Source organism: Bos taurus, chromosome 12 (assembly GCF_002263795.3).
Source record: "Bos taurus isolate L1 Dominette 01449 registration number 42190680 breed Hereford chromosome 12, ARS-UCD2.0, whole genome shotgun sequence".
Classification (NCBI taxonomy): Eukaryota; Metazoa; Chordata; class Mammalia; order Artiodactyla; family Bovidae; genus Bos; species Bos taurus.
The window spans coordinates 70,002,141-70,016,669 of record NC_037339.1 but is presented as its reverse complement, the minus strand read 5'-3'; the positions used below and the strand labels follow the sequence as shown (position 1 = coordinate 70,016,669).

The following is a 14,529-nucleotide window of genomic DNA, read 5'->3' as shown; positions in this document are numbered from 1 at the left end:
GGACCAGATGCCATGATCTTCATTTTCTGAATGTTGAGCTTTAGGCCAACTTTTTCACTCTCCACTTTCACTTTCATCAAGAGGCTTTTTAGTTCCTCTTCACTTTCTGCCGTAAGGGTGGTGTCATCTGCATATCTGAGGTTATTGATATTTCTCCTGGCAATCTTGATTCCAGCGTGTGTTTCTTCCAGCCCAGGGTTTCTCATGATGTACTCTGCATATAAGTTAAATAAGCAGGGTGACAATATACAGCCTCGACGAACTCCTTTTTCTATTTGGAACCAGTCTGTTGTTCCATGTCCAGTTCTAACTGTTGCTTCCTGACCTGCATACAGGTTTCTCAAGAGGCAGGTTAGGTGGTCTGGTATTCCCATCTCTTTCAGAATTTTCCACAGTTTATTGTGATCCACATAGTTAAAGACTTTGGTATAGTCAATAAAGCAGAAATAGATGTTTTTCTGGAACTCTCTTGCTTTTTCGATGATCCAGCGGATGTTGGCAATTTGATCTCTGGTTCCTCTGCCTTTTCTAAAACCAGCTTGAACATCTGGAAGTTCATGGTTCACGTATTGCTGAAGCCTGGCTTGGAGAATTTTGAGCATTACTTTACTAGCGTGTGAGATGAGTGCAACTGTGTGGTAGTTTGAGCATTCTTTGGCACTGCCTTTCTCTGAGATTGGAATGGAAACTGACCTTTTCCAGTCCTGTGGCCACTGCTGAGTTTTCCAAATTTGCTGGCATATTGAATGCAGCACTTTCACAGCATCATCTTTCAGAATTTGAAATAGCTCAACTGGAATTCCATCACCTCCACTAGCTTTGTTCATAGTGATGCTTTCTAAGGCCTACTTGACTTCACATTCCAGGATGTCTGGCTCTAGGTGAGTGATCATACCATCGTGACACTAGGAAATAAAGCATGTCTGTAGTTCCTATGGCTCCTAGCACTTTCATCCAGCTTCCCAGCTCACACTTTGTCTACCATAGGTTCAGAGACCAGAGAGACACATGTATAATGTGGGTGGGCCTCATGCAATTAGTCAAAGGCCTTAAAAAAAAAAAAAAAGGACTAACATACAGTGGAGAAAAGACAGCCTCTTCAATCAGTGATGATTAAAAAACTGGAGAGCTACATGTAAAAGAAAGGTATTAGAACACTTCTTAACACCACACACAAAAATAAACTTGAAATGGATTAAAGACCTAAATGTAAGGCCAGAAACTATAAAACTTTTATTTTTTTTAATTAATTTTATTTTATTTTTAAACTTTACATAATTGTATTAGTTTAGCCAAATATCAAAATGAATCCACCACAGGTATACATGTGTTCCCCATCCTGAACCCTCCTCCCTCCTCCCTCCCCATACCATCCCTCTGGGTCGTCCCAGTGCACTAGCCCCAAGCATCCAGTAGCGTGCATTGAACCTGGACTGGCATCTCGTTTCATACATGATATTTTACATGTTTCAATGCCATTCTCCCAAATCTTCCCACCCTCTCCCTCTCCCACAAAGTCCATAAGACTGTTCTATACGTCAGTGTCTCTTTTGCTGTCTCGTATACAGGGTTATCGTTACCATCTTTCTAAATTCCATATATATGCGTTAGTACACTGTATTGGTGTTTTTCCTTCTGGCTTACTTCACTCTGTATAATAGGCTCCAGTTTCATCCACCTCATTAGAACTGATTCAAATGTATTCTTTTTAATGGCTGAGTAATACTCCATTGTGTATATGTACCACTGCCTTCTTATCCATTCATCTGCTGATGGACATCTAGGTTGCTTCCATGTCCTGGCTATTATAAACAGTGCTGCGATGAACATTGGGGTACACGTGTCTCTTTCCCTTCTGGTTTCCTCAGTGTGTATGCCCAGCAGTGGGATTGCTGGATCATAAGGCAGTTCTATTTCCAGTTTTTTAAGGAATCTCCACACTGTTCTCCATAGTGGCTGTACTAGTTTGCATTCCCACCAACAGTGTAAGAGGGTTCCCTTTTCTGCACACCCTCTCCAGCATTTATTATTTGTAGACTTTTGGATTGCAGCCATTCTGACTGGTGTGAAATGGTACCTCATAGTGGTTTTGATTTGCATTTCTCTGATAATGAGTGATGTTGAGCATCTTTTCATGTGTTTGTTAGCCATCTGTATGTCTTCTTTGGAGAAATGTCTATTTAGATCTTTGGCCCATTTTTTGATTGGGTCATTTATTTTTCTGGAGTTGAGCTGTAGGAGTTGCTTGTATATTTTTGAGATTAGTTGTTTGTCAGTTGCTTCATTTGCTATTATTTTCTCCCATTCTGAAGGCTGTCTTTTCACCTTGCTAATAGTTTCCTTTGATGTGCAGAAGCTTTTAAGTTTAATTAGGTCCCATTTGTTTATTTTTGCTTTTATTTCCAATATTCTGGGAGGTGGGTCATAGAGGATCCTGCTGTGATGTATGTCAGAGAGTGTTTTGCCTATGTTCTCCTCTAGGAGTTTTATAGTTTCTGGTCTTACGTTGAGATCTTTAATCCATTTTGAGTTTATTTTTGTATATGGTGTTAGAAAGTGTTCTAGCAGAAACTATAAAACTTTTAGAGGAAAAGTAGGCAGAACACTCTTTGACATGAATCGCAGCAAGATTCTTTTTGACCCACATTCCTAGAGTAATGGAAATAAAACAAAAATAAACAAATGGGATATAATTAAACTTAAAACCTTTTGCACAGCAAAGGAAACAATAAACATGATTAAAAGACAACCATCAAAATGGGAGGAAATAATTGCAGATGAAACAACTGACAAAGAATTAATCTACAAAATATATAAGCTCATGAAACTCAATATCAGAAAAACAAACAACCCAATCAAAAATGGGCAGAAGGTCTAAATGGAAACTTCTCCAAAGACATACAGATAGCCGATAAGCACATGAAAAGATGCTCAACATCACTCAGTATTAGAGAAACGCAAACCAAAACTAAATGAGGTACCACCTCATACCACTTAGATTGGCCATCATCAAAAAACCTTCAAACAATAAATGTTGGAGAGCATGTGGAGAAAGGGGAACCCTCTTACACTGTTGATGGGAATGTAAATCGATACAGCCACTATGGAGAACTGTATGGAAGTCCTTAAAAATCTAGGAATAGAACTACCATATGACCCAGCAATTCGCAACTGAGCATTCACCCTGAGAAAACCATAATTCAAAAAGACATGTGTACCTCAGTGTTCACTGCAGCACTATTTACAATAGCCAGGACATGGAAGCAATCTAGATATTCATCAACAGATGAATGGATAAAGAAATTGTGGTATATGTATACAGTGGAATATTTATTGTTGTTTTTCAGTCACTAAGTCATGTCTGACTCTTTGCAGCCCCATGGACTGCAGCACACCAGGCCTCCCTGTCCATCACCATCTCCTGGAGTTTGCCCAAGTTCAAGTCCATTGAATCAGTGATGTCATCCAACCATCTTATCCTCTGTTGCCCGCTTCACCTCCTGCCCTCAATCTTTCCCAGGGTCAGAGTCTTTTCCATTGAGTTAGCTCTTCACATCAGGTGGCCAAAGAATTGGAGCTGCAGCTTCAACATTAGTCCTTTCTATGAATATCCAGGGTTGATTTCCTTTAGGATTTACTGGTTTGATCTCCTTGCTCTCCAAGGGACTTTCAAGAGTCTTCTCCAGCACCACAATTTGAAAGCATCAATTCTTTGGTGCTCATCCTTCTTTATGGTCCAGCTCTCACATCCATACATGACTACTAGAAAGACCATAACTTTGACTATACAGACCTTACATCTTGTTAGCAAGATGATGTCTTTCCTTTTTAATATGCTGTCTAGGTTTGTCATAGCTTTCCTTCCAAGAAACAAGTGTCTTCTAATTTTAAGTCTGCAGTCACCATCTACATTGATTTTAGAGCTCAAGAAGAGAAAATCTGTCACTGCTTAGAATTTTTCCCCTTCTATTATTTACCAAAAAGTGATGGGATCAGATGCCATGATCTTAGTTTTTTAATACTGAGTTTTAAACCAGCTTTTTCACTCTCCTTTTTCACCCTCATTAAGAAGTTCTTTAGTTCTTCTTTGCTTTGTGCCATTAGAGTAGTATCATCTGCATATCTGAGGTTGCTAATATTTCTCCCAGCATTCTTGATTGCAGCTTATAACTCACAAATGCCAGTCCAGCATTTCTCATTACACACAAGTTAAATAAACATGGTGACAATATACAGCCTTGTATTCCTTTCCCAATTTTTAACCAGTCCATTGTTCCATGTCCAGTTCTAACTGTTGCTTCTTGACCTGCACACAGGTTTCTCAAGAGATAGGTAAGATGGTCTGGTATTCCCAATTCTTTAAGGATTTTCCAGTTTGTTGTGATCCATACAGTCAAAGGCTTTAGCATAGTCAACGAAGCAGAAATAAATGTTTTTCTGGAATTCCCTTGCTTTCTCTAAGATCCAATGAATGTTGGCAATTCCAAAAAAGGAATGAATTTGAGTCAGTTGTAGTGAGGTGGATGAAACTACAGCCTGTTATATACAGAGAAGTAAGTCAGAAAAAGAAAATCAAGTATCATAAATTAATGCATAAATGTGGAATCTAGAAAAATTATACTGATGAATCTATTTTCAGGGAAGAAATGAAGAAGCAGATGTACAGAACAGACTTGTGGACACAGCAGGGGAAGGAGAGGGTGGGACATACATTGAGAGAGAAAAATAGCACTGACATATATACTCTATCATGTGTAAAACAGAGGTGGCTCAGTGGTAAAGAATCAACCTGCCAATGCAGAAGACACAGGTTCAATCCCTGGGTTGGGAAGATCCCCTGGAGTAGGAAATGGCAACCCACTCCAGTACTCTTGCCTGGAGAATCCCATGGACAGAGGAGCCTAGCGGGCTACAGTCCAGGGGGTTGCAAAGAGTTGGACATGACTGAGCAACTTAGCTAGAGGGAAGTTGCTGTGTAACACAGGGAGCTCAATCTGGTGCTCTGTGACAACCTAGAGGGGTGGGATGTGGAGGGGAGGGAGGTTTAAGAGGGAGGTGATATATATGTATAATTATGACTGATTCATGACATTGCATGGCAGAAATCAACATAACATTGTAGAGTAATTATCCTCCAATTAAAAATAAATAAATAAATAAATAAAGTGAAAATAGGGCTTCCCTGGTAGCTCAGATGGTAAAGAATTTGCCTACAATGCGGGAGACTCTGGTTCAATCCCTGGGTTGAGAAGAACTGCTAAAAAAGAAAATGGCAACCAACTCCAGTATTCTTGCCTGGAGAATTCCACAGACAGAGAAGCCTGTTGGGCTACAGTACACAGGATTGAACAGAGTCCAAGGTTTAAGAGAGGATATATGTATGATTATGACTGATTCATGATCTTGTACAGCAGAAATCAACACAACATTGTAAAGCAATTATCCTCCAATTAAAAATAAACAAATAAAATGAAAATAAGGGGGAAAAAAAGAGAAAAAAGACTGACCAACTCCAAACAGGAGGAAATTCTGTGTCAAGATTATCTTTGAACTCCAGATACATTTCAGCATAAAGTCTGATGGTTTTAATCTTATTTTATTTCATGATGACTGGCAAGACTTTCAGACTAACTTTGTTAATCAAGACTGAGTGTCCCTAATTATCTACAAGACTCAAGAATCCAGACCAGGAGCCAGGCTAGCAGAGTCTACATGAACACCAGGCTCTGCTAGCCACAACTCCTCTCTTTAGAGAGCAGGCCCACTAAGTCCAGTTGGGCTGGTCTGATACACAGACAGACACAGAAAACAAAGGGCAGATTCAGATCTATTTCCACTCTTGATAAGATCCAGTTCCCCTAAGTTTAAACACACTACCACATACACACACCAAAGATCAATGTTCCAGGAATGCTAACCCCAGTATGCTCCCTCCCTTTACATTTCTCCAGCTTCTAGTGCAGGTTGAGCCACCCTGGGCCTCTGTAGGCTCCCAGCCATTTCCTGTAACTGTTGTTTCAGACAATCCAGTATGTATTTGATGCCCATGATATGTCCAGTATAGTCTGGGCACTACACTAAAGAATCAGACACAGTCTACCAGACACAGTCAGCTGTCACGGGGCTTGGAACACTACCAGTGTGTCAACATCAGCCCACCGGACATGATGCTGGGTGGCACGGGACTGGCTGTGCACATAAATGGAAGCCCTGGATCAGCATGAACGAAAGTGCTGGTAGAGGCTCATGGGGCTGCTGGAGGCTCAGCAGTATTTGCTTAAATCAACGAGAGAAGAGAAGGTGACCCAGGGGGCCCAACAGAGTGAGCCAAGACCCCAAAGTGGGGGTGATTGTGGCAATTACAGAGACAACCTCACCACCTCCCTCCCTCCTCACTTGTCAGAGTGCTTGAAAACAAATAGAATGGCCAGTGGAACTAACAGTTAAAATTTTTAATTTTTCAGGAAGCAGGGAACCTTTGCATATCTTCAGAGTGAGACTAGTTGATGTAAATCACACTTAAGGAGTTACTCCACTTGGCAGAAGGTACTAAGAAGACAATAATGTAACAATGGCTAAGAAACCAGGCTTTGGGTAGAATCCTAGAATGTCATTTACAGGCTATTTGAGGATGGGTAAGTTGTTTCACCTGATACAGAAACCTGATTCCTTAATTGTAAAGCAGGGACACATGCTTATCTCATTCAATTGCTGTCAAGATTAAATGAGAAAATCTGTAAGACTTTGCATGTGCCCAGACCACACAGTGAGCCCTGGCAACAGCCATCAAAGATAGTGGCTGTGTCAAAATCACAGCGCTGTAACAAAATCACAGCAGTACAGCACATGTAAGAAGCCTCCATCTGGACACATTACCCTGTCGTTGACAATGTGACTATAGTCCAGGGATATTCCTGTTTTCTTTCAAGATGTGAAAGCTAAGGGGTAAAAAAGATGGATGAACTGAATGGACCATCCCTTAACAGTGTTGCTAGAAGCCCCTGTCAGAAAGAATGATAAAACTCAGGGAACCAGAACTAACCCTGTATGACTGATCTGCTTTGTGAGTAATCATTTTTTTTTTAGTACATAGAAACTTCATCATAAAAAAACTCAACTTTTATGATAAGACCCAAAAATAAAATACAATCGCACCCAAACCTATCTAACTTCACTATAGATCTATTACTGGCTGTACATCACTGAGGAGAAGGACAAAAGAAATTAAATATTTTATAAAGCCCAGACACTCAAAGTCATGCCCAGGCTGACTCACACAGGCAGTCTTCATTTAAGACTTACTCATAAACATGCAAGTACTTTAGAGCCTACTGTATGTCAGGCTCTTATTTTGGTGATGTAAAATATTTGCCCTTGGCAATACAGAGACAGGAAAAAAGGAGACAGTGAGTATGGTAGAAATCACAAATCTGAAAGGAAGAAGCCAACTAGAGATAGGATTAAAGAGTAAGGGTGAAGAGGACAAGTCAGATCCAAAAGGCATGTTCAGAAATCAACAAGCAAACCATTTGTGGAGGAAAGAAACCATTTTTAAACAGAGTGAATTAAGTGAATCTGAGACCACTCTTCCTGTCCAAGGAGCAGGACCTCTAAGCAAGTTCTTTCCCTCCAGACTCAGAAAGGAATCCAATTCACCCCAGGACTGAACACAGTTGCTAGTCATTAAAGTTAACACAGAGATGCAATCCGTTTACTTCTTTTGCTTTTAGACATTTTAGTTGCTCTGCAGCCATCACTTGTACATCAAGAACCCTGTGCCTCTGCTACTGCTGCTCATAAATGAGCAGTGATCTTACATTATTTGTAATGTATTCTACCAAAGAAGAGAGGGGAGTATGTATGACATTTTGGAACAGCTACCAGCTATGCCCAAAAGCATTAACCCGTGACACCAAATAAAGGGAACCATTTTACTTAAAATCTGCCTAAAACTTTAAAAAGTTTTCTGTCACCAAACCTTGATTCTTCGGACACTGACGACTGTTTCTGCTACATTCTCGATGGCTATGGGGAAGAAGAGGATGCCTGTAAGCTGCACAACTTGGTACAGTGTTATGGCCAAAAACACTTGGCTAACGGTGATCATGTTGCCAAGAAGCACGTAGGTGGTAAAGGTGATGAAAAGGATGAGTTTGCTTGCAGTGTCAAAGAATATCAAATTCATTCCATCAAGGTAGGAACTTCTCAGAATCTTGGAAATTTCCTTCCTGTAAAAGAGAGAAGGAAATAGATTTTAAAAGAAGCATCAACATCCAAGCTATGAATTCAAGTGCCCTGTGTGAGTGGTCCCTTTCTAGGGGGTGGACACAGATTAAGATAAACCATCCCTCACATCATGGAGACACTATACAGTGCACACTTGGGGCTCTGCCCCGACCCAAGGACCCCACACTTCATCACCACCTCACTCTCCCAACTAAATGGAGGCTTAATGTCATACTTTTAAACATTTTTGGTCAATAACACTTGAGTTTGAACATTCATTCAACAAGCATTCATAATCACAAGTCCTGTGCAGGGTGTCCTAAGGATGACAGAAAGACAGAACTTGTCCCTTCCAGGAGTTCATGAACTTAGAAAAGAAGATGGGTGGCCCAGTGGTTAAGACTGTGCTTCTAATGCAGTGAACATGGATTTGATCCCTAGTTAGGGAACTAAGATTTCACATGTCCACCAAGACATTAAACAGAGGCAGCCTGTATGGCCCCCATGGGAGCACAGAGCAGATATGTGTAACCCAGAGCAGTAAAGTCAGGGCAATTCACACATACATGGACCCTGAGAAGATGAGAGGGAGTCAATCAGGGTTGGTGGAAGCCAGAGAAGAAGGAAGATGAGAGAGTGTATTCCCAGCAGAGGGAGGGGCCCTCACAAAGATGCAAAGGTGAGAGGTAACAGGGTTCAGCCAGAGAATTATGAATGGCTTGTGCTGGAGTATAAATACTCATCAGATATTTAAATGAAAGATGGACAAAATTTCTATAAACCTAAAGCAAATCCAAAAGGAATGGTATTTTCATGGCTCTGTTTGGAATAAAAATTACTGATTCATAAAGTTTGGCCCAATACCAATATACCCACGCTCTACAATCTTCCTATTTGTTCTATATTAATATAAATTGTAGTTTTAGTTTAAACATCATCAACTTAAATACTAACATCTTAGGATCATTGCTTCCTTGGGATTTGGGGTATTAATATGTGAAATTTCATTTCTACATAAGAAAGAAGCATATATATTTTTCCTTTAGAAGGATGGTAAATAAAAGAGCAGTAATACTTTTAAACCATTCAGTAAAAACAGGAAATAAAAAAGTACAAACTGTGGTTTGACATATACAGAAAATTACCTTCTCAATCTGGTAATAAGCTCTGCAAATGACTTTTCCCAAGCATACATTTTTATTGTTCTGATGCCAATTATAACTTCATTCATGGTCCTAATCCTGTCATCTGTGAGAGCTGCAGTCTTACTCCTAAGGGAACAAATGTGAGAGACGAGCCTTAGTGATCACAGCAAAAATTTCCTTATGACAGCAGCAGTAGCACAGCCAGACACTAGGGATCAAATGATTCCCTACAGCTCTCCTAAGCTGACAACACAGGCAAGTTCTACTCAAAGTAAAAATGGAGGAAGACTTCAATTAGGAAGTCAACTATTCAGCCCAATTCAACAAACAACTTGGAGAACTTGCAGTATTGGCTAAGGAAGACCTGAAGGAAGTCAGGTATAAACCACCTGCCCAAGGCAAAAGATACCCAAATCTAACAGAAAGACAATGTTTGTGCCATAATAAAATATTATTAAAGTGCTAGGGAGCAGAAAAGATGGGGCTGTTAATTCCACTGGGAAAGGAGAGCAAGAAAAGCTTCAGAGACCTGGTAGCACTCGAATAGGACATCAAAGGATAAGGAACATCTTTCTGTGGTAAATATAAGAAATGAAATTCCAAGTAGAGAAAAATAACATGCATAAAGTCACCAAAAAAAGAAAGGAAAAGAGCTCAATGTGCTTCAAACGGTACATCTCCATCACCTGACAATCTGAACAACAACACACCTCCAATTCCCTGATATATGCTTTAAGTCTAACTCATCACCATTAGACCCTTCATCACTAGACACTCTTTTATCATATAAGCTGCTGGTACTGTGGGGCTTTATAAATTTATATCTTTATGCCCTTGGACTTCTGATAACTTAAAGCAACAGTGAATTAAAAACAAGACATGAACTTAAATAATTGAAAATGATCCTAACAGAAGCATAGCAAAAATATATGCAGCTGGAATTGGGTCTATAGGATGATTACTATTTAATAATGTTTAAATAACTTGAACTTAGGTAAATTCTGCTTACAGACACTACTTATTCAAGTACAATTCCAGGAAGAATCAGGGAATGGCTTCACCTTTCCCCCTTCAAGATCAGTTTTTGGTTTAAGGATGGAGCCTCCACTAGCTAGGGTCTGCAACACATGCAAAAAAAGAGATCAGAGAAGTTTTTTTGTTTGCTTTTTAACAAGAGCATAGAGTAGACTGTGGATTCACCAAGTATATATCATCTATTTTTTTTAAACCAGTATTTCTCTTACCGGAGTGATAAAAACAACTTCCCAGAGAAGCTTTGCAAAAGCGTCAAAATAATGAGTGCCATCCCAGCAAGACATGATATTCCTATTTCCATCCAGAGCAGGATGATCACTGTGATAGCCATAAGTGGCCCAGTCCACAGGAAATGCAAGAACATCATTATCTTAAAAGAAAAAGACAAAGTCTTCTTAGAACTGTATAAAAGTAAAACCATAAGCACACAATTTAGAAACAATCTGCTCTGAAGGAAGAGTTCAGTTCAATTCAGTCGCTCAGTCATGTCCAACTAACTCTTTGCCACACCACAAACTGCAGCACGCCAGGCCTCCCTGTCCATCACCAACTCCCGGAGCCTACCCAAACTCATGTCCATTGAGTCAGTGATGCCATCCAGCCATCTCATCCTCTATTGTCCCCTTCTCCTCCTGCCCTCAATCTTTCCCCGCATCAGGGTCTTTTTTAATGAGTCAGCTCTTCATATCAAGTGGCCAAAGTATTAGAGTTTCAACTTCAACATCAGTCCTTCCAAAGAACACCCAGGACTGATCTCCTTTAGAATGGACTGGTTGGATCTCCTTGCAGTCCAAGGGACTCTCAAGAGTCTTCTCCAACACCACAGTTCAAAAACATCAATTCTTTGGCACTCAGCTTTCTTTATAGTCCAACTCTCACATCCATACATGACTACTGGAAAAACCATAGCCTTGACTTGACAGACCTTTGTTGACAAAGTAATGTCTCTGCTTTTGAATATGCTGTCTAGTTGGTCATAACTTTCCTTCCAAGGAGTAAGCGTCTTTTAATTTCATGGCTGCAATCACCATCTGCAGTGATTTTGGAGCCCCAAAAAGTAAAGCCAGCCACTGTTTCCACTGTTTCCCCATCTATTTCCCATGAAGTGATTGGACCTGATGCCATGGTCTTCGTTTTCTGAATCTTGAGCTTTAAGCCAATCTCTTCACTCTCCTCTTTCACTTTCATCAAGAGGCTTTTTAGTTCCTCTTCACTTTCTGCCATAAGGGTGGTGTCATCTGCATATCTGAGGTTATTGATATTTCTCCCAGCAATCTTGATTCCAGCTTGTGCTTCTTCCAGCCCAGCATTTCTCATGATGTACTCTGCATATAAGTTAAATAAGCAGAGTGACAATATACAGCCTTGACATACTCCTTTTCCTACTTGGAACCAGTCTGTTGTTCCATGACCAGTTCTAACTGTTACTTCCTGACCTGCATACAGGTTTCTCAAGAAGCAGGTCAGGAAGAGACAGGAACCTAAATAGAAATTATCTCAGTGGGTTTTAAACCTGCTGAAGCAGAAATTGAAGCATCCTCCCCAGATGATACTGTTCTGGGGCAGCACAAGGCTGGGTTTAGGGATGTCCAGGGAGAAGCAGACAGGCACACTGGAAGGAAAATGATGATCTTGTCAACAACGAAGATGAGCTCAGGGCATCCCTAACCTCTCTTTGTGTCCTCAAATTCAGACGCCTTTTTCCGTGAGGCTCCCTGCAACCCCAGGAAAGTCTACATCTTGGTACCTACCACTCCCTCCAGTAATGACTTGTGTATTTACCTCCCTGATGGGCTTGGGCTTCTCCAGGGCAGAAACTAAGCCTTATTCATCCCTGAAACTGAAGAGGTACCTGACTTCATGTCTGATGAATGAATAACTGAAAGAGAAGTTGTTGTTGTTCATCACTTAGTCGTGTCCGACTCTTTGTGACCCCATGGACTGCAGCACGCCAGGCTTCCCTGTCCTTCACCATCTCTAGGAGCTTGCTCAAACTCATGTACATTGAGTCAGTGATGCCATCCAACCATCTCATTCTCTCTTGTCCCCTACTCCTCTTGCCCTCGATCTTTTCCAGCATCAGGGTCTTTTCCAGTGAATCAACTCTTCACATCATGTGGCCAAAGGATTGGTGTGGAACCAATCTGTTGTTCCATGTCCAGTTCTAACTGTTGCTATTTGATCTGCATACAGATTCTCAGAAGGCAGGTCAGGTGGTCTGGTATTCCTATATCTTTAAGAATTTTCCACAGTTTGTTGTCATCCACACAGTCAAAGGCTTTGGCATAGTCAATAAAGCAGAAATAGATATTTTTCTGGAACTCTCTTGCTTTATCCATGATCCAGCAGATGTTGGCAATTTGATCTCTGGTTCCTCTGCCTTTTCTAAAACCAGCTTGAACATCTGGAAATTCGTGGTTCACATACTGTTGAAGCCTGGCTTGGTGAATTTTGAGCATTACTTTGCTAGGGTGTGAGATGAGTGCAATTGTGCATTAGTTGGAATATTCCTTGGCCTTGCCTTTCTTTGAGATTGGAATGAAAACTGACTTTTTTCAGTCCTGTGGTCACTGCTGAGTTTTCCAGATTTGCTGGCATATTGAGTGTAGCACTTTCACAGCATCATCTTTTAGGATTTGAAAATAGCTCAACTGGAATTCCATCACCTCTGCTAGCTTCTTTTGTAGTGATTCTTCATAAGCTCCACTTGGCTTCACATTCCAGGATGTCTGGCTCTAGGTGAGTGATCACACCATCATGGTTATCTGGGTCATGAAGATCTTTTTTGTATAGTTCTTTTGTGTATTCCTGTCATCTCTTCTTAATATCTTCTGCTTTTGTTAGGTCTATACCATTTCTGTACTTTATTGAGCCCATCTTTGCTGAAATGTTCCCTTGGTAGCTCTAATTTTCTTGAAGAGATCTATAATCTTTCCCAGTCTATATTGTTTTCCTCTATTTCTTTGCAGTGATCACTGAGGAAGGCTTTCTTATTTCTCCTTGCTATTCTTTGGAACTCTGCATTCAAATGGGTATATCTTTCCTTTTCTCCTTTGCGTTTAGCTCCTCTTCTTTTCTCAGATATTTGTAAGGCCTCGTCAGACAACCATTCTGCCTTTTTGCATTTCTTTTTCTTACAGATGGTCTTCACTGCCTCCTGTACAATGTCATGAACCTCTGTACACAGTTCTTCAGGCACTTGTATATCAGATCTAATCCTTTGAATCTATTTGTCACTTTCACTGTATAATCATAAGGGATTTGATTTAGGTCATACCTTAATGGTCTAGTGGTTTTCCCTACTTTCTTCAATTTAAGTCTGGATTTGGCAATAAGGAGTTCACGATCTGAGCCACAGTCAGCTCCTGGTCTTGTTTTTCCTGACTGTATAGAGCTTCTCCATCTTTGGCTGCATAGAATATGATCAATCTGATTTCGGTATTGATCATCTGGTGATGTCCATGTGTAGAGTCTTCTCTTGTGTTGTTGGAAGAGGGTGTTTGCTATGAGCAGTGTGTTCTCTTGACAAAACTCTGTTAGCCTTTGCCTTGCTTCATTTTGTACTCCAAGGCCAAATTTGCCTGTTACTCCAGGTAGCTCTTGACTTCTTACTCTTGCATTCCAGTCCCCTATAATGAAGAGGACATCTTTTTGGGGTGTTAGTTCTAGCAGGTTTTGTAGGTCTTCATAGAACCATTCAGCTTCATCTTCTTCAACATTACTGGTCAGGGCATAGACTTGGATTACTGTGATACTGAATGGTTTGCCTTGGAAATGAAAGGAGATCAGTCTGATGTTTTTAAGATTGCATCCTAGTACTGCATTCAGTTCAGTTCAATCTCTCAGTCATGTCTGACTCTTTACGACGCTATGCACTACAGCATGTCAGGCCTCCCTGTCCATCTTCAACTCCTGGAGTTTTCTCACACTCATGTCCTTTGAGTCAGTGATGCCATCCAACCATCTCATCCTCTGTTGTCCTCTTCTCCTTCCACCTTCAATCTTTCCCAGCATCATGGTCTTTTCAAATGAGTCAGTTCTTCCCATCAGGTGGCCAAAGTATTAGAATTTCAGCATCAGCCCTTCCAATGAATATTCAGGACTGATTTCCTGTAAGATAGAC

The 14,529-nt window shown here is 40.6% G+C and overlaps 1 protein-coding gene across 1 annotated transcript in view; it reads right to left on the bottom strand.

Annotated features, from left to right (window-relative positions):
* Positions 1-14,529, bottom strand: part of LOC784305 (ATP-binding cassette sub-family C member 4-like) — a 251,837-nt gene that overhangs the window by 220,557 nt on the left and 16,751 nt on the right. The window contains exons 4-6 of the mRNA XM_059892172.1: positions 10,616-10,776; positions 9,372-9,497; positions 7,979-8,228 (exon numbers count right to left, since the gene is read on the bottom strand). Coding sequence (XP_059748155.1) covers positions 7,979-8,228; positions 9,372-9,497; positions 10,616-10,776 — 537 coding nt within the window. The remainder of the gene's footprint in view (positions 1-7,978; positions 8,229-9,371; positions 9,498-10,615; positions 10,777-14,529) is intronic.